The 18784-nt window shown below is 41.6% G+C and overlaps 1 protein-coding gene and 1 long non-coding RNA gene across 9 annotated transcripts in view; one reads left to right on the forward strand and one right to left on the reverse strand.

Annotated features, from left to right (window-relative positions):
• The window catches only part of LOC123511442, a 24345-nt gene continuing 5561 nt past the window's right edge, over window positions 1-18784 (reverse strand). For 2 of the 8 annotated variants that reach the window (XR_006676799.1, XR_006676798.1), the window contains exons 2-5: window positions 7020-7125; window positions 6210-6353; window positions 5628-5784; window positions 394-1108 (exon numbers count right to left, since the gene is read on the reverse strand). This is a non-coding gene — a long non-coding RNA (uncharacterized LOC123511442). Of the gene's footprint in view, window positions 358-393; window positions 1109-3695; window positions 3864-5627; window positions 5785-6209; window positions 6354-7019; window positions 7126-13887; window positions 14120-18784 lie in introns of those variants that run through there. The other 6 variants (XR_006676802.1, XR_006676804.1, XR_006676801.1 and 3 more) reach the window with 6 other exon arrangements.
• Window positions 13615-18266, forward strand: LOC123511440 (DNA repair protein RAD51 homolog 4-like). Its single transcript, XM_045267320.1, has 6 exons — window positions 13615-14686; window positions 15076-15194; window positions 15540-15750; window positions 16154-16385; window positions 17057-17216; window positions 17672-18266. The coding sequence occupies exons 1-6, from the start codon at window positions 14546-14548 to the stop codon at window positions 17892-17894; spliced, it is 1086 nt and encodes a 361-aa protein (XP_045123255.1). The 5' UTR covers window positions 13615-14545; the 3' UTR covers window positions 17895-18266.

Here is an 18784-nt window from a genome sequence, read left to right on the forward strand (position 1 = left end):
TTTTTCATGAATTACATATAATTACACATGAATTACATATAATTACAATGGTCTTCATAAATAAACTCCCCAGGAGGAGTCAAGGTGTGGTAGAGTGTGTGTGGCTGGTGCAACCAAACAAAGCTGTGCTTAGGTCACATCCTCCACCTCCACCAAGGCCGCCAGTTAAGGATGAGGTATTGGAGCTTGTCTGAGCAGCATTTCTTCCCCACTCATTTCACGGGTAAAATTGTTGCGTTGCGCAATGCCAAGTCGCCTGTAGAACTCTGTGTCATGACAGATGATGTTACGAGGTTGATGCTGTGGGAATCATCTGGCACAATGGTTCAGTCACAGACCTTTCTGGTTAACATTTCTCTGAAAAGAATTGTGGCAGGTCTTCATCACGGAGAGAGAGAGAGAGAGAGAGAGAGAGAGAGAGAGAGAGAGAGAGAGAGAGAGAGAGAGAGAGAGAGAGAGAGAGAGAGAGACTTAATATTACTGTATTTTTGGGATTGAAGCAGAACACTGGAAATGGCTGATAAAGGACTAAATATCCAAGCTGAATAATTTTTTTTTCAGTATTTTGGGTCGTTTTGCATCCATTTGTATGATTATGACCAAACTTCAAAATAAAATTACCATTTCTGAATGGATTGTTTTAATCAGAAAGCCTAAAACTATATTATGTGGCTAATACAGTAGTTGTTTCATTCAAAACCACCCAAATCCAAGTGGTTACAAGAAATGCAAGGAAGGATCTGTACCTAGCTTCACAGGAGCTTGTCAAGGAACAGATTCCACTACTACGCAAAGCTAAAGAAGGCAAAATAGCGTACTTCTGGCACAAGTTAATTGTGAAAGAAAGAAATCAGTTGGCCACTACCCCTGATAACAAGAGTGCAGCAAGCGTTGTTGGAAGTAGTGTGGTTCAACTGGCTGGTGCTCCTGAGGACCAGAATGAAGCAGTGAGGAACACACCAGAAGCACAGTCGGGGAATAAGGTGCAGTGCGGCAGTTCTACTCATGTGGATCACCGTCTGGAGGAGGGGGCAACTGCAAGTGTGGAGCAGCCATGATACCAGCTAAGCCAACCATGCCAAAAGGAATGTGTCTGACAACACCCACACTAGTAACAAAGGAAAAAAAAAAAAAAGTAAGACTGCAATAAAGCAACTGCTTCTGTAATGTATTTACATGTTGTTCGACTGCTAGTTGATGGCTCTTTTTCCTTTCCATATTCTTGAAGATAATGAGTTAAGAGATGAGTTTAGCTTTTATAACTCAAATGTAATGAGTATTGATACCTTGAATAACTTGAATTTTAATCCATTTAATGTACAATATGATAAATATGACAAGTCAAGTGTTGACTTATTTCCCAGTAATTTGGGTAATTTCAGTATTCCTCAATCTAAATATTTGACCATGTGCGATAACATTCCTGAGGATTAAAGTGCCTTCTCAGTTTTCTCTATGAATATCACTAACATAGCATCAAACCTACAGTGTGTTCAAGATAAAATTTTGGCTACATTTAACACTGACTTTGACATTATTGGATTTTCTGAAACCAGACTTGATGATACTGTTGCTATGCTGTATACTACTCCTAAGTACACAATGCACTGTAAATACCACAACAGACACAGCAGTGGAGTAGCCATGTATGTGAGTGAGGCGTACACCTCGTCTCTGCTGTAGGACGTGAGTGAGTGTCATCCCTGTCTGGAGTGTGTTTGTGTAGAGCCTCATCGTGGCAAAAGTATTTTTTTAGCTTCGGTTTATCAACCTCCTAATAGTAATCTAACTGACTTTATAGATAAAATGAATAATTTACTTGATTTTATTAGTTGCAAAACATATACTGCTGTTTATATTTTTGGCAATTGGAATATTAATTTACTTAATAGGAATACTCCCTACCAAATTGATTTTCTAAGTTTGATGTATAAATTTTCCTTATTTCCCATGATTACTAAACCCACTAGAGTCACTGGTAACACTGCTACCCTTATAGATCACATCTGGTCTAACCAAGTCGTTAAGAACATTAGAAATTATATTATATATTCTGATATATCTGGTAATTTTCCAATTGTGTCATGTTTTCATGTACATGTCACCACAACACAGCCAGCACAATGTGTGTTGAAGAGGGTTTTCAGTCCCAGGAGGAAGAGTAGCTTTGTGGAGAGCGTGGCACCGCTGAGTTAAGAAGAATGTGACTGTCCTAATACTGCTTATGATTATTTCTTTAATATGTATAGCGCAATCTTTCAAATTAATTTTCCTCTCAAATATCAACAACGAAAAACATCTAGTGGAACATATTCAACATCAGGTCTAATTCACAGCATTAAAGAAAAGCACAGACTTTCCAGGTTTGCAAGTAAATGGTCCATGACTTGTAAAAAAAAAGATATAAAAAATATAGAAACCTTCCAACAACCTTGTTGCGTAATGCTAAAAACGAATATTATAAACAAATTTAAAGCCATTCACGGTAATTCTAAAGAAACATGGAAAATAATTAATAAAATTTTGGGTAGAGCTGGTCAAGCTTATAATAATGTGTCCATGAACCTAGACAATATTGCAGATTCTAATACAGCTAATGCCTTTAACGATCACTTTATCAATATACTGGACTCTTTCTATATGAACGATGATAATCAAGTCGCTGATTTTCTTTATTATTTTAGACCCACAACAAATTTTGCAATGTATCTTTTCCTATGTGATAAACAGAAATTGAGGGGTTTATGAAATCTTTAAAATCTAATTCTTCCGGCTTTGATGAAATTAGTGCCACTTTATTATTAAAACAAATACTGGGTAGCATTTTGACCCAACTTACACATATTATAAATCTATCTTTCTGTCCAGGTGTTTTTCCCGATAAACTAAAAAGAGCAAAAGCCTTGCCTATTCACAAGTCTGGGGACAAAAATGTAATTGATAACTATACACTAATATCCATCTTACCATCTATTAGTAAAATCTTTGAAAGGCCATTGCACGTCAACTCTGTGCTTCTCTTAACCCTTTCAGGGCGCAAATAGGTCTTTGGGTCATGTCTGAGACGCAAATTCGGCTGAAAAATCAAGTTTGCAAAAATGGAAAAAATCCATCTTCTCATGCATAATAGTGTTATGCGTCTACTGTAAAAAATTTAGGTCTCTATTCACCCTGGAAAGTGGTGCAATAAAGATGGGAAGTTGGCTTTCTGGTGGTACGTTGTGCGGTTGAGTATTGCCATCGTAGCATGTGGTTATTTTCTGCCACAACTTGTGCAGGTGTTCTCACTAAATTACACAGAATTTTCTGCCTGATTTGAACTGCAGTTGCTCAGAACTGCTCCAGAATGTGCTAGGGTAACGATTTTTCACACCTGTGCATACATTATGCCCACACAAATTATATAAAATACGTTTTCAGTGTGTTTTCTTGATGTACATACTATCATGAGCGAGAATACGCATGCCCATATATGGTAATATACGAAATACGCAATATACTACCAATAAACGAATAATATCTGGCATATCTGCTCTCTAACAACAAGATTTGATCATTACTCTTGTTATTTCTGTAAATAAATACACAAATAGCCACGAGCGATGTCGTAAAATAATAATATGTAATTGTGAAAAAAGGGGCATCTGATACTCTACTGTGCTGTGTGGATGCCATTGTGACTATACTTTTCTTACCACGCAACTGATAGTACATCCCATGAGTCGAGGGAGGATGGGAGAATGTCATCTGGCAACTAGCAGTAGCCAGGAGGCACGCAGTTTAATTTTGTGACTCGTCAAATATGGGACCACGATCGTGGACAGGAGGCATTTCCCTCAAAGCCATGATCATGGTCCGGAGCACTGAAAGGGTTAAGGACAATAATCTAATAACAAGAAGCCAGCGGTTCTGAATTTTGTTTCAAAGGTATATACTGAATTAGACAGGAAGTATTTTGTTGTAAGCATGTTTCTTGATATTTCCAAAAGCATGTTTCTTGATATTTCCAAAGCTTTTGACACACTAAACCATGACATTTTACAAGCCAAATTAAATAATATTGGTGTTACGGGACCATGTTTGAATCTTTTGAAAAGTTATTTATCTAACAGCAAACAATTACTTTTTTGTAATATTTTTTCTGAGTACAAATTCATTAAACAAGGTGTACCTCAAGGCTCAATACTAGGTCCAATTTTATTCATAATCTACATTAATGATATTGTTAATTTTAGTTGTGATGCTCACTTTACTATATACGCTGATGACACTTGTTTCACAATCACTGATTATGACTTCCATGTTCTTCACTCAAAATTATCCCAGGAGTTAAATAATGTTAATAATTGGATTAAAGCTAATAAGTTGAAATTAAATACTGATAAGACACATGTTATGCTATTTCAGAATAGATCTTTGGTTCGTGATTTAGCGCCAGTAAAACTAGGTAATCACATTGTTAATCGAGTTAAAACTACTAAATTTCTAGGAGTTACAGTTGATGATCATCTAAATTGGAGGGAACATATTGCTAATGTATCTGTAACTTTATCAAAACTCATTGGAATATTGCATCATGTTAAGAGATAAATTAACTGTAAAATCAATGTTAACTCTTTACTATACACTGTGTTACTCTAGATTAATGTATTGTATTTCTATTTGGGGTTGTACATGGCCATCTTTCCTAGATGTATTAATAAAAAACCAGAAATCTATTTTAAGAATGACATTCTACAAGCAGAAATGAGTCAACAGAAGAAATATTTTCCAACTTAAAATTACTAGTTAACCTATATTCATAAATTTCCCTCTACTCAATATTTTCAAATCACTAAAAAATAATGCTGACTTTTTCTATTCAAGAACATTCTCATGCCAATCATAATAAATATGGTTTGTCCTCCTTTTAGAACTATCCTCTTTTTGAAATTCTATTATACATCTTGGTCCTGAAGTTGGAACACACTTCCTCTATCAATAAGATGTGAATATAATATTTTGTCAGTCAATAGCTTCAAATTTAGAGTGAAAAAGCATCTTTATCATCTTCAGTCGTTACAGTAATGCTCAAAATACTTTGTCATGTATGTACACAATAGAATTATATGTATTGTCGATTTATCACGCGTACAACACTGTTTCCCGAATAAATGGCATTTTCTTTCTTTTTTCACATTTCTAGGGTTTACAAATTTTTAGATTTATAATGCTATCTTTTTTGGGGCGTTTTAAGAATCTATCGTCACTATTTTGGACTGAGTGAAATGAATCCTGTATAATGTCCATAGGTCTGCATAATGAGATTTATCTCTGCAGAACTTTCCACAAATGTTCTTTTTCTTCATATACGTATGTATTGTTTTGGAATAAATTTGTTGAACTGAACTTGGACTTGAACCATTTATTAGGCCACATTGCAAGTGAAGAACTTTGAAACAAAAACTCTTTGGTTACTAAAGGAATAAAGGATATATATATGATATATATATATATATATATATATATATATATATATATATATATATATATATATATATATATATATATAGAGAGAGAGAGAGAGAGAGAGAGAGAGAGAGAGAGAGAGAGAGAGAGAGAGAGAGAGAGAGAGAGAGAGCACCTACCAGTTTTATCTGTGGCAGGAAACCTGTGGCACTGTTGTACAATTCCCCCCAGCACTGGACACCTGAGACAACAGCTCCACATTTCCCTAGTCATCCTTGCTCTTGTTGGGCATTGAAGGTGGTGATGTGAGACCACAACTTGGGGCTGATTGAATGTCTGTTGGGATGAAATGGTCATTAGAGCTTTGACAGGATGTGCATGTGCATTTTCTTCCCTGGTTGACAACCCCATTACTTTTAGAAGTACTGCCTGTGAATATTAACTAGGATTATGATATAAATTGATACTCTTCAGTTAACCTAACATTTGTTGGTTATTTATGGACAAAAACCACAAGTGGCAATAATAAATATGATAAATATATGCCAGCACCTTATCTGGTCATATCAGGTGAGACAAAGGGTTATGGCAGGCACAGGGTAGCTTTGAACAGGTTGTTACCGCGTCCTGCTACTTTGTTAACAATAGTTATCAAATGGTCATGGAATTTCAGAGGTGTCTACTAGTATACCCAGTCTTTCAGTAAAGGTTTGGATAACATGAAGAAAACCTTAGCCTCCCCTTCCAAGGTTAATACTTACATGTTAGATAGAGTTAATGTTGCAGAACATCATACGATACATGATGTGTTGAGTGGAAGGAGGTATTGTCCATCATACAATACATGATGTATTGAGAAGGAAGTATTGTCCATCCCATCAAGTGCTAGGCAGCCAATGAGGGCACTGGAGACAAAGATTCAGCCAATAAGCATCAGTTGGTTTGGTTACCCTCACATGGAAAGGTCTGCCAGCTCTCCCTCTCACTATTTTCATTGTTTTTTAATAGATCACTCACACTATCACACAATGCGTTAGCCTGTGACACACATAGATGTTTTCACCTACATTCTGGGAAAAAAAAAAAAAAAAAAAATCAGCATACTTTTATTGACTGAAAAGAGATAGTATTAAGAAGGTCACCAAAGTTTAACAGCACTTCTCTCATTTTCTAAACAGTGGCACTCAAGAATTCATTCCACCCATAGCCTCAAATGTTCACTAATTCACAGGGAACTTTTGCACTTGAGTTAACTTAAGCAAAAGAGTAGACATAAGCATCATCCAACTGGAGGTGAAGAGCCAACCTACTCTACACAATTTCATTTAGAACTTGAGAATCTTGTCTAATTTTGAAAAAGTATTTTCCAATAAGGAAAACTAATTAGTCTTTCATGCTTTTCCCTTCAAACTTATCCTTTTAAAATTTGGTTCTCCAAGATATAATGAACAAATCTGTGGTTACACATTTTTCATTTACGACTTAAAAACTTTTAGGAAAATTTTTGAAATTATGGTAATGGACATAAGCATACATTTGGAAGCCATTTGGCATATTTTGATGAAACCAACCTGTAATTATGGGATCCATCAGTCTGGCCAGGCCCCAGCACCATGCTGGTTCACTACAAGACCTCATCATCATGTCCAGGTCCTCCGCTGTCCTGCCTGTGTTCCCCTGCAGACAAACACATGACATAAACAACCAATATTTACATGTCCTTCTTTCCTGTCATCACCAATCCTTTCCTCAAGGTTGCGAATTTGATTACTGGGAAATCATCGCTCCTGCAATGCAAGTCAGTGTACAATCGAGAAGAGGACCAGCCAGGACCTTCATCCTTCCGTTAAGGTATTGTGAGGAGGGGTATTGGTAGAGGTAGGGCATATTGTGTGAAGCTATAAGAGCACCAGTGTGGGGGGGAGGGAAGCTGCCCCAAAGCAAGGATACGGTAGGTTAGGTTTATGTTAGGGTTAGGTTAGTGTTGCAGGGGGGGCGGAGTCCGGGGGGCACAGCCACCCCGGCTAGGTTAGGTTACGTTAGGTTTGGTGTTAGGTTAGGTTAGTGTTGCAGGGCCGTTAGGTTAGGTTACATTAGGTTAGGTTTATGTTAGTGTTGTAGGGGGGATCTGGGGGGGCACAGCCCCCCTGGTTAGGTTAGGTTTTTGTCCTTACATTTTTTTTAGATCGCCATATCTCGCCTCTTTGGCTACCCCCCCACAAAACCCCCGATTCCCCACGTGCCCACAAGCTTGTTGGGGGGAAGGGGGGTAATAAAAAAGAATATGTAAGGAGTTGCTGTTCTCAGACTCGGCCTAGACACCGTGCTACAAACACGTGTCCTACGCTCTGTCCTTCACCCACCTCTGTGTGGACTTTTTGTACGCCCATCAGGCTTAGGTATTAGTCAAATAAAGTTAGGTTTCCCATTGTCCCGTGTTTTTAGCTTTGCCCTTTCACTGTCCTCTCCTTAGCGGCAACAGAAGGTGTCTGTTGCCCGGTTGTCAGATTGTCTTTCCTCTCACACCTACGGAGGATCCGCCTCAGTGAGCGTGCTTTTGGGGTGAATTAACACCGTCCGGCCCCTTAGAGTGGTTTGGCAGGACAATCTGACATTAGGTAACTCCTCCTGACCACCTCCCACTTGTGTCCTGCTCCTCCTGCAGGAGGGGTGTACCCTCCATGCCTGACGGACCTTCCTGCCCTCCCCGTAAGGGGAGGAGGACACTGATCGACGACCCCGACTGCCAGACTGTCTATTGACCCCTCTAAAGCGACGTATGTGACTCTACATTCCAAGACGAACACCCGCCTGTCTACTGTTAATTCTTTTATAATAAAGAAGGTCATTGACTGTAACATAGGAAATGTCGTTAATGTGAAAAAACTTGCTAGTGGTGATCTACTTGTTCAGACACTTAACGTAAATCAAGTTAAATCATTGTTGAAGCTCCGGTTCATTCATGACATCGAGATCGAGGCTTCGATTCCAGTGTCCATGAACTCGTGTCGGGGAGTCGCTTCCCACCGCGATTTTGTGGATATGGAACCGACCGAGATCGTCGATTGCATGACTGATCAGGATGTCATTGAGGCTCGGAAAATTACTAAAATGGTTGACGGTACAAGAAGGAGCACAGCATCAGTCATTCTCACCTTCAGTGCTGCTAAGTTGCCAGAGAGGATTCATGTAGGGTACGAGTCGGTTCCCGTTCGTCCCTACATTCCGAATCCTCTCCGTTGTTTCAAGTGCCAGCTTTATGGTCACCATGGTAACGCTTGTCGGTCTTCCCACGCTTACTGCGGTAGATGCGCAGGAGAGGGCCACTCTGTGGAGCAGTGCACATCCTTGGTAGAGAAGTGCCGTAATTGTGAAGGTGCTCACTCCACTTTTTCACGCGATTGTCCCGCGTGGAAAGTGGAGAAAGAGGTCTGCACGGTTAAGGCTACTGAAGGATCTCTTACTATGAAGCAAGGATGCGAGTGAAGCAGACGCAGGCCGCGCCTGCTTCAAACGTCTCCTACGCTTCAACAGTAAGGGCTCCACCTAAGATGTGTACTGTTGCTATCCAGACTGACCTCAGCGACCTGCTGCCTGCTCCATCTACCACCACTGATTCCCCTTCAACCTCTGCCTCATCATCTGCTAAATCTACTACTACTACTACTAAAACCTCTACTCCTATAACTTCCTCTGCTCCATACCTGTCTGCTATTTCTCGTACTCCCAGTAAGGGTGAGAAGACAGACAAGTCTAATAAATTAAATTTAACAAAGCTTGAACGTCAACGCCCTTCTCATGTCGTCGCCGCTCCCGCGCCGTCGAGAAGGAGTTCACACGCTCGCTCCCTCTCGACGAGCTCCGGGGAGTTAACAATTGATGAATCGATGGATGTCACCATTAGTAAGGGCCGGGAGAGGTCCCCCGGCAGCGCCTCTGAGCGCAAAAGGACTAAGAAAACGGCCGCCACCACAACTCTTAAGCCATAATGTTCAAGGTGTTACAGTGGAATTGCAGAAGTATTCGGAATAAAGATCCATATTTGTCACTTTTAGTGAACATACACAGGCCGTCCGTTATTTGTCTACAAGAGACGAGACTACAGGATCAGCCTGATCCTGCAGTGCTAAAACACTACCATCCGTATAGAAGATATGAGGGACACGGCGTTGCTATATACATACACAAAACACTGACACAAACAGAAGTGACGTTGAATACACCTCTGGAAGCGGTCGCGTGCAGGGTGAGATTCAACGACACGTATCTGGCTATCTGTTCCTCTACTTGCCTCCCAATACCTCCATTGTTGATGATGACATTACATCTCTTATTAGCCAGCTTCCGGGCAACAGGCTAGTTGTTGGCGACTTTAACGCCCATCATCAACAATGGGGAAGTGAGAGGTCAAGTGTACGTGGGGAGCAGATAGTAAACATTTTATTACAGACAAACCTCTGTCTTCTGAACGATGGAAGTGCGACTCGTGTAGATGATCGGACTGGTAACGCGTCTGCCATTGATCTGTCGTTGCTCTCGCCAGGTATACTCCCTGACTTCTCCTGGGAAGTCATCGACGACTCCACGGAAGTGACCATCTGCCCATCTGCATCTCTTATGTACGCGACATCCCGCCCACCCCCCGCCCTCCCAAGTTTAACTTCAAGAGAGCAGACTGGGCAACCTTCCGTGGGGTTGCCGACGTGGATATATCTGGCGAGGACGTTGACACGATGGTCAGCAACGCAACACAATCCATATTACACGCTGCTGAGGCTTGTATTCCGAAGACTTCTGCAGTTTACACTAAGCATGGAGTCTCATGGTGGACAACGGATTGCCGACAAGCACTTCGTGAGCGCAATAGACGATACAGGTACTTCAGCCAGCAGCCCAGTCAAGCTAATTTCATAGCCTATAAAAAGGCAAGGGCTCAGGCAAGGAAAGTCATCCGTAATGCAAAGAAAGACTCATTCAGACAATTCATATCATCTATTAACCGCACCACTCCTCTCTCCAAAGTATGGCAAACAATAAATATCTTAAATAACAGAAAACCATATATTCCTATCACCACCCTTAAAATAAATGATATTATAATTGATAACAAAACAGAAATAGCAAATGCCATAGCCCACCAATTCCATCAGGCCAGCAGCACAACTTACTATGACCCTACCTTCCTTCCAAGGAAGGAGGCTGCAGAACTCACTGTCCCAAACTTTGCCACAGGAGGCGTAAACTCAGACTACAACACAGAGTTTACGTTGGATGAACTCCTCTTTGCCCTGAAATCCTGTAAAGGCTCCAGTCCTGGTCCAGACAATATTTCATATATCATGTTACAAAATCTCGGCCACCACTCCCTTTCAAAATTATTAACGCTCTACAATAGAATATGGACCACCTACACTTTCCCTCAGTCTTGGCACTTCGCTCACACAATCCCAATCCCCAAAAAGACTGGACGCCTTACGGACCCCAGTGCGTTTCGTCCTATTGCGCTCACGAGCTGTTTATGTAAGGTCATGGAACGTATGGTAAAGCGAAGGCTACTTTTTGTTTTAGAAGCGAAGGGTCTGTTAGGTGATCAGCAGTCGGGCTTTCGGAAGTACCGAAGCACGATGGATCACCTAACACACCTGGAGCATTGCATTTCAGAGGCTTTTGCCAAAAAGAATTCATGATAGGGGTGTTTTTAGACATCCACAAAGCCTTCGACATGACATGGCGACACGGCATCCTCATGAAACTCTACGCTCATGGCTTCAGAGGTAACTTGCCCATTTTTGTTTATAATTTTCTTCAGGACAGAACATTCTCTGTCAAGCTTCCTGGTAACGTAATCTCGGACGTTTTCGTCCAGGAGAACGGGGTGCCGCAGGGTAGTGTTCTTAGTCCCATTTTATTTTGTATAATGATTAATGATATTCTGTCAACAACTCCCGTCCCAAGGAATCTTAAATACTCATTGTACGCCGACGATTGTGCGTTATGGCACTCCTCGCCTAACGCACAATTCTCAGCGGGCGGATTCAGGATGCTCTTGATTCCGTCCAGCATTGGGCCTCATTATGGGGATTTAAGTTTTCAGTTGCTAAGTGTATCGGTGTTGTTTTCACTAGACGTAACGTACCTGATTTGCAAATAACTCTTCAAGGCCAACCGATACCGTTTCAAAATTCAGTCAAGTTCTTGGGTCTGCATTTTGATAGCAGACTCAATTGGAAGACTCATGTTAATGAATTGCTCATTCGTTGTCGTAAAAGATCAATGTCCTCAAATACCTTTCTGGTACTTCATGGGGAGCAGACAGAAAATCTTTATTAATGGTGTACAAGTCCTTAATTCGTTCTCATTTAGACTATGGCTCACTGGTGTATGGGTCTGCGTCGGAACCAACACTGAGGAGATTGGATGTACTGCAGAATGAATGTGTGCGAATGTGTCTTGGAGCCCTGCGCTGCACTCGTGTGGCGCGGATGGAGGTTGAGGCCAATACACCACCGCTACAACTACGTCGCGACGCCCTCCTTTTATCTCATGGGATAAAAGCGGCTCGGAAAGCTCCCTCGGTAACACAGCAAACAAGATTATATGGCAGCACCACCACCTCCACAATGCGGTCCGCCGTCCAGTCTCAGTCAGACTACACACGCTCTGCCAGCAAACGGGCGTGAGACTGGACGATGCGGACCAGCTCGTGCTGCCCACCCTTCCCCCATGGAAACTTCCCACCACCACCTTCAACATCAACTGGCTTCAGGGGAAGAAGGCTGTGGTTACCGAGGTGGAGCTCCAACACCACTTCCGAGCCCTAGTCGCTGGCCTCCCTCCATCCCTACATCTCTACACAGACGGCTCCAAGACAGGTGAATGTGTGGGCGCAAGTGTATGGTCGTGTGAATGTGCCCTCAGGTTCCGGCTGCCTACCCATACATCGGTTTTTTCTGCTGAAATTTTTGCTATTGACAAAGCCATAGATTATGCTTTAAATTCAATTCATAATTCAATTGTCATTTTTTCGGACTCTATGTCAGCCCTTCAGGCAATAGAGTCCGGCCGCACGGATACAAATGAAATCCAGGGCAACATCATTAATAAGCTGAATTCATGTCATAAATCCTTCTCACTGGTTTGGGTGCCTGGACATTCCAATATACGCGGGAATGAACAGGCTGACATGCTAGCTCGGTCTGCTGCAGAGCTCGAGGGAGCGTGGAACCTCCGTCGGGATCTGCAGTCATGTCTCTCAGTTGTTAAATCATCAGCAAAACTCCTGTGGCAGAGTCACTGGGACAACCTCCACCTCCACACCACCAAACCTATCCTGGGCGAGTGGGCCTCCTCCAATCGCCCCACAAGGCGGGAGGAGGTGGTCCTCGCACGCCTCAGGATGGGCTGCACCCTCCCCACCCACATGCTCCCCTACATAGCCAACGCCTTCCCACCACAGTGTTCCAGCTGTAATGTCACTCTCTCTGTCGAGCACATCCTGCTTCACTGTGTGCGTTATCGTGAGGAGAGGCGGCCCTTGGCGGCGTATTGCCGGGGTCGCGGCCTCCCGCTAACGCAAACCACCCTCCTGGGTGATGAACACCCGGATGTGGTCGATAGATTGATGATTTACCTGACTGAGGCCAATTTAATCAGAGAGTTGTGATTTATGTGTATATATTATGTTATTTATTCCATGTATTTATTCTATATATTTATGTAAATAAAAGTATGAAAGTGTGTATGTTTCCAATTTTGCGTGATCTAATGTGAATGTTTTCCCTTCATGTATATATGCAATACGTAGTGATACTACGTAGCCACCCTGTGTGATTGTGATTTATCCCTCCCTCCCCCATGCCCTGACAAAGGACAATAGTTTTGTGATAGGTATAGGATCCCTGTGTGAATGAAGCGTGCATGAGAATATGTGAAGTCACTTACTGTTAAGATATTTAAAAAAAAAATAAATAAATAAAAAAAAATAAATAAATAAATAAATAAATAAATAAATAAAGCCATTAAAAAAACTGTATATACGTTAAAAAAGGCTTTATTTTAAAAGAAATTAAAAAAATAAAAAGTTAAAAAATAAATAAATGGCCTAATACCCAAGACAGGGTGATGGCCAAAAAAAAAAAAAAAAAAAAAAAAAAAAAAGTAGCTTTACACGTGTACAATAGTAGCCTTACACGTGTACAAAAACACCCTTCATAAACGTGAAATAAAGTGGATACCATATTACCATGTCTTGTAAAGTTGTCATGTGCTACTGAGTACTGTCAAGGGCCGATAATAAAACATTAACCCGCGCGAAAATCCAGACCCTAGGAAAAATTTCAGTTTGTTGACAGGCACGTAACTCAAGGAGTTATTTAGTGTACAGCGAAAGGAATTAATAACTGATGCAGCAACACACTCAAGGCACAGCACAAGCCTCACCTCGCTGAAATTTCCATCTAGCCAGAAGAGGAGTAGCGAAGTATGTCCCACGGCAGCCAGCTGAGCCGCTGTCACCACTCACCACCGCCTTGCACCTTCATTGTTTGGATTGGCGAATAGCGACGCAGCGACCCAGAGACCAAAGGCTAAAGTTTATTTGCCCTGCCTGGTGCTTACTCTATGATGGAACGAAAATCAAGTAACACAAGAATTAAATTACAAATTTTTTTTTTTTTTTTTATTTCCTTGCTCGGTGTAGCCTCGTCAGTGTTTCTCTTACAGTAACATATCATTATGAGGGCTGCTGTTTATTTACACCTTTTCCTGCACACGCGTCAATCTCTCACACGGATTGGCCAAGCAAAACAGTATTCTCTAATTAAAATCAACACAAACAGAGCAAGAACAAGGATCATTGAGTCATCGTGGCCTTAATGACTACAACAACAGGAACAACTAACAAGAGCAAGTGTTGGCCCGAAGAATTCAAAACAGGGCACTGTAATCGAGGCGAGCGCGCGGGACGGTTTCTCGGGGACAGTGCCCAAAACAGTATGGACGAGAACAGACACTGCCTGAGGAACACCTGACAGGCTGACACCAACAAACATCTGCATCATTGTGTGTCTCAATATCTACGGACAGGAAGGACAGCAACATGCGTCTCTCGGCATGGGCTTGTCCCTCTCTGACAGACGAGGTGGTGGCCAGGCTGGAGGCCCAGGGCGTCAGGGGCGTCACTGACCTCATGCTCAGAGACTGTCAGGACCTGGCCAGGGAAGCTTCTGTCAGTTACAGGGTGGGCGACAAGCTTCACTTAGTTACAGGTTGGGTAGGCGGCAAGCTTCACTCAATTATAGGGGATAGGGGACAGCAAGCTTCAGCCAGAAACAGTGTGGGGGGGACAGCAGGCTTCAGTTAGCTATAGGATAGTGGGGGCGGGATGGGCAGTAGGCTTCAGTTAATTATCAAACCCTAATAATTTTCAAACAATAAATATTTCTAACCCAAATATGCATTTTTCATTTTTTTATTTTGAAGCATCCAGTGAAATTAGAGAATTGAATGAGTATAAACCCAACATAACCTGACCTTCAGATGAGATGAAAATATTACTGTAATCTCAGTACTATGCATGTAGCTTTTAACCAAACCTAATGAACCTAACCTAATTGTTCCTTGCTACAGGAACTCCGCAGCATCCGCCGAGTGGCCATTGCCCACCACTCTGTGTTTGCAGTGTCAGGAAGGGAGTTGCTGCATCAAGCGATTCACAACACTAAAGTCTTCTCCACCGGCTGTAAAATGTGAGGCACCACATCACACACTCAAGAGGAAGTAACCACTTTTCTACCTTTGTACTACTACAACTACTACTACTCCCTTAACTCCAAGAATCCATGGTCTCATAATGGCTTTCCTTTGTATTCTTCCTCCTCTTACTTATTTCAATATCTATGGACAAAAACTTTAAACTGATGCCAAAATCTTTCCACAAATGTTCATCCCATGATATGTATTCAATTATTGCCAGCTGTTCACTCTGTTCATTATTCCTACAACATTTAAGAACAAAACACCAAATATCAAGATTCTTCCTTCACCACAATCACTTGGCAATTCAGGCTTAAATAGGCATTACTTTGCTTCAGGCTGGACAGGTTGGTGGAGGGTGGCCTGACAACAGGAGAGGTGGTGGAGGTGTGTGGAGGCTCCGGGGAGGGCAAGACCACTCTCTGCCTTCAGCTGGCTCTCCACGCTGCACTAGAGCAAGGCTTAAGTGTCCTCTATGTTGATCCTGTGGGCAGCCTCAACCATCTCAGAGTCAATCCCTTAGTAGAGGCACTTCCACACGATTTAAAGGCATGTTTTCCCTCCTTCCTCTCTGCGTTGCCTTGGCCTGTGCACTAGGTCATGCTTCCAATTAAGGACAGAGACTCTGACATCTGATATACTAATCATTCAAACAGTCTTACTGGAGATTAGGATTCACTGGAAATGATTTTATCCCCACAATAAGAAGGCATACTCTCCTTTGCATTGCCTTGGTCTATGTGGTTAGTTTACCTATTCATGGTTTTTTGTTCACTGGTATAAGTGCTATATAGTAGAGTGGTCCACAAAACACACTTCACCACAGGTCACCAGGGATCAAAGTGTGAATGACGTGTGTGTATGTATGCTGCTTTGCCTGTGCCTCTCTGTGTAGGACTGCCAACCTAGTATAACATTAACAACCTAACTAACATGAGCTTGTCTTTCACAGGCAGTGGAAGATGCTCTGAGTCGCATCAAAGTGACCGGAGCATCAGATGTATGGGAAGTGTTTGCCGCGTTAAGAATCGCCACACAGCCTTTCATTCCTGTGAGGTATGGCCAATTGGATGAGGGAGGAGCTCAAGATGGTGATTCTAACCTAGCAAAGATTAAACTCGTGATTATTGATTCCTTGGCTTCTGTAATGCTGCCTCTCATCACCAAGGAAGACTCCAAACAAGGTAACTCTAACTTCAACAGATATTCAGATATTTACTATTAGGTAATTAATATCTTTGCATATGAAATGTCATATTCTTGAAGAAGAGAAAGAAACCATCAATTATGCCTGACTGTGGAACTCAAAGCCTATTTCTGTATTTACATTCCTATGACAATGGATAATCCTTCTGGCCCTTTATTTCCTCTAAGGACTAGCACCTCAGTGGGCAGTATTATTTTGTTCCTCTTGGTCAATGCTCTTATTACATAAAAAGGCTTGCTTGCTTTATAAAATGTTCAATAAGTAGAGAGAAACTAACAATTAAACACATAAGTGAAGGAAAATAAAATATATATAGAGTAAAGCAAAGGAAAGGAGTAAGGGAGACAAACCAATAAACCATAACACAGAACAAGGAATAGAGTAGAGAGGCCAAACCAACACTGAAGCTAAATAACAGAAGAAAAGAAAGAATACAGGAGGGAGTAAAACAAGAAGGAATAAGTAAGGAATGCAGACTAACAATGATGATAGAATAGAGCAAGGAACAGAGTAAGTCAAAGAATGCATCTCTCTCTCTCTCTCTCTCTCTCTCTCTCTCTCTCTCTCTCTCTCTCTCTCTCTCTCTCTCTCTCTCTCTCTCTCTCTCTCTCTCTCTCTCTCTCTCTCTCTCTCTCTCTCTCTCCGTAGGTCTTGCCATTCTAAACCAGTTGGCAGTGAGACTCAAGACTGTGGCTAAGGAGCAGCAGGTGGCAGTGGTGGTGGTAAACAATGTGGTGCAGGCAGGCAGTGGACACAACAACCTACAACACCACACTGCTAAGCCCAAGTGGATGCCAGCACTGGGCAGGTGAGGCATTACAAGAGAAGATTTAGTCTGACATATTATGATTAGTTATACTCCCTCATAACCTTTCCATATGTCATTCTATCTTATCACTTAGGTGCTAACTCAATCAATTTAGAATCCTCACATATTTAAAAAATAAATAAATAAAAGATTCATCATACAATGGTTAGTTGCATTGGCTGATGACTTTAGTATACACTACCTAACCTTATCATTGAAATGCTAGCACAATAAATTTCTAATCCTCACACTTTCTGACTAAAAAACAGCTGCATTATAGTTATGCTTTCATAATTCAAGCATCATTGTTACTTAATAATTGTGGTGATAAACTCAGTGAACTTCTAACCTCCATATGCTCTGATGAGAAACAAGTATAATTGCTTATACTCCTTCATGTTTATACTTTCCACCATGAAACACTATAACTCAGTCAATCTCTTCATCTCCATCAGATTCTGGCGTTCCGTTCCACGTATTCGCCTGTATGTCAGGAGAGTGAGAGGAACGGACCCCCCAGTAGTAGTCCGTGCAACTTCTGAGGATGAGTGTCTGGTCCCTAAGAGTCCACTGGCACTCAATGTTGCAGTGTGGAAGGGGACAAGGATCAAGGCTGGCAGGGCAGTAGTCACCCTTCCCTTGACATCTCTAAGTCAGTCTTCTCAAAGTTCCTCTTAATGCCATTACTTTCAATAACTATCTGAGTATACCATGGAAATCTCTCTCTCTCTCTCTCTCTCTCTCTCTCTCTCTCTCTCTCTCTCTCTCTCTCTCTCTCTCTCTCTCTCTCTCTCTCTCTCTCTCTCTCATTTTTATTTTTTTTAATTGTTGAAGATTCCTTAAGATTCAACTCTAACAAACTTGCTCAATATTGTGACTGTTCCACTATTCTACCTTTGGGCTATGACCTAAGACCTGTGACTGGTGACCTGTGGGCTGTGATGGAAGGCAAAGACATAACACAAGTAGGACATTTATTTGATCTATTTTTTGAAGTGTTTTGTTGGTGGATTTGATGTATGTCAGAGTTTAATAAAGTTAAGGAATATTTTTGTTTGTCTGATTTGCTTTTATAGCTGTGTGTGTGTGTGTGTGTGTGTGTGTGTGTGTGTGTGTGTGTGTGTGTGAGAGAGAGAGAGAGAGAGAGAGAGAGAGAGAGAGAGAGAGATTTATCTCTAATATACAACAGCGAATAAATAGCTCGTGTTGAAACTTGAAAATTAAACAAGAACTTGTGTATAAAGTGTCATGAACAAATGTAATTAATTCTTCACGGTCAGAACAAAACAATTCTTAATAAAAACATTTAAAATCCAAAATCTCTCTCTCTCTCTCTCTCTCTCTCTCTCTCTCTCTCTACTTCGTTCTTCCCATTGCTTCTGCTTGCACATACTGGCTAAAACCAGCCATGAACTGTCCCACCTCCTTCAATGAACACACCGCTGCATACCAGTAAAAACCTTCAAAACAAGACAGATACAAACTAAAGCCTGTCGTGTGAAAGGCAAGGCCACTACTACACAGCTCTGTGTGTGTGTGTGTGTGTGTGTGTATATAATGATGGGGAG

The sequence above is a fragment of the Portunus trituberculatus genome, chromosome 31 (genome assembly GCF_017591435.1).
Source record: "Portunus trituberculatus isolate SZX2019 chromosome 31, ASM1759143v1, whole genome shotgun sequence".
NCBI lineage: Eukaryota > Metazoa > Arthropoda > Malacostraca > Decapoda > Portunidae > Portunus > Portunus trituberculatus.

Excerpts from the sequence above, each read along its gene's own strand:
- LOC123511440 (XM_045267320.1), top strand. The coding sequence starts at position 14,546 with ATGCGTCTCTCGGCATGGGCTTGTCCCTCTCTGACAGACGAGGTGGTG. Across the intron at positions 14,687-15,075 it reads AAGCTTCTGTCAGTTACAGG|GAACTCCGCAGCATCCGCCG; the intron begins GTGGGCGACAAG and ends TCCTTGCTACAG. Across the intron at positions 15,751-16,153 it reads CACTTCCACACGATTTAAAG|GCAGTGGAAGATGCTCTGAG; the intron begins GCATGTTTTCCC and ends TGTCTTTCACAG.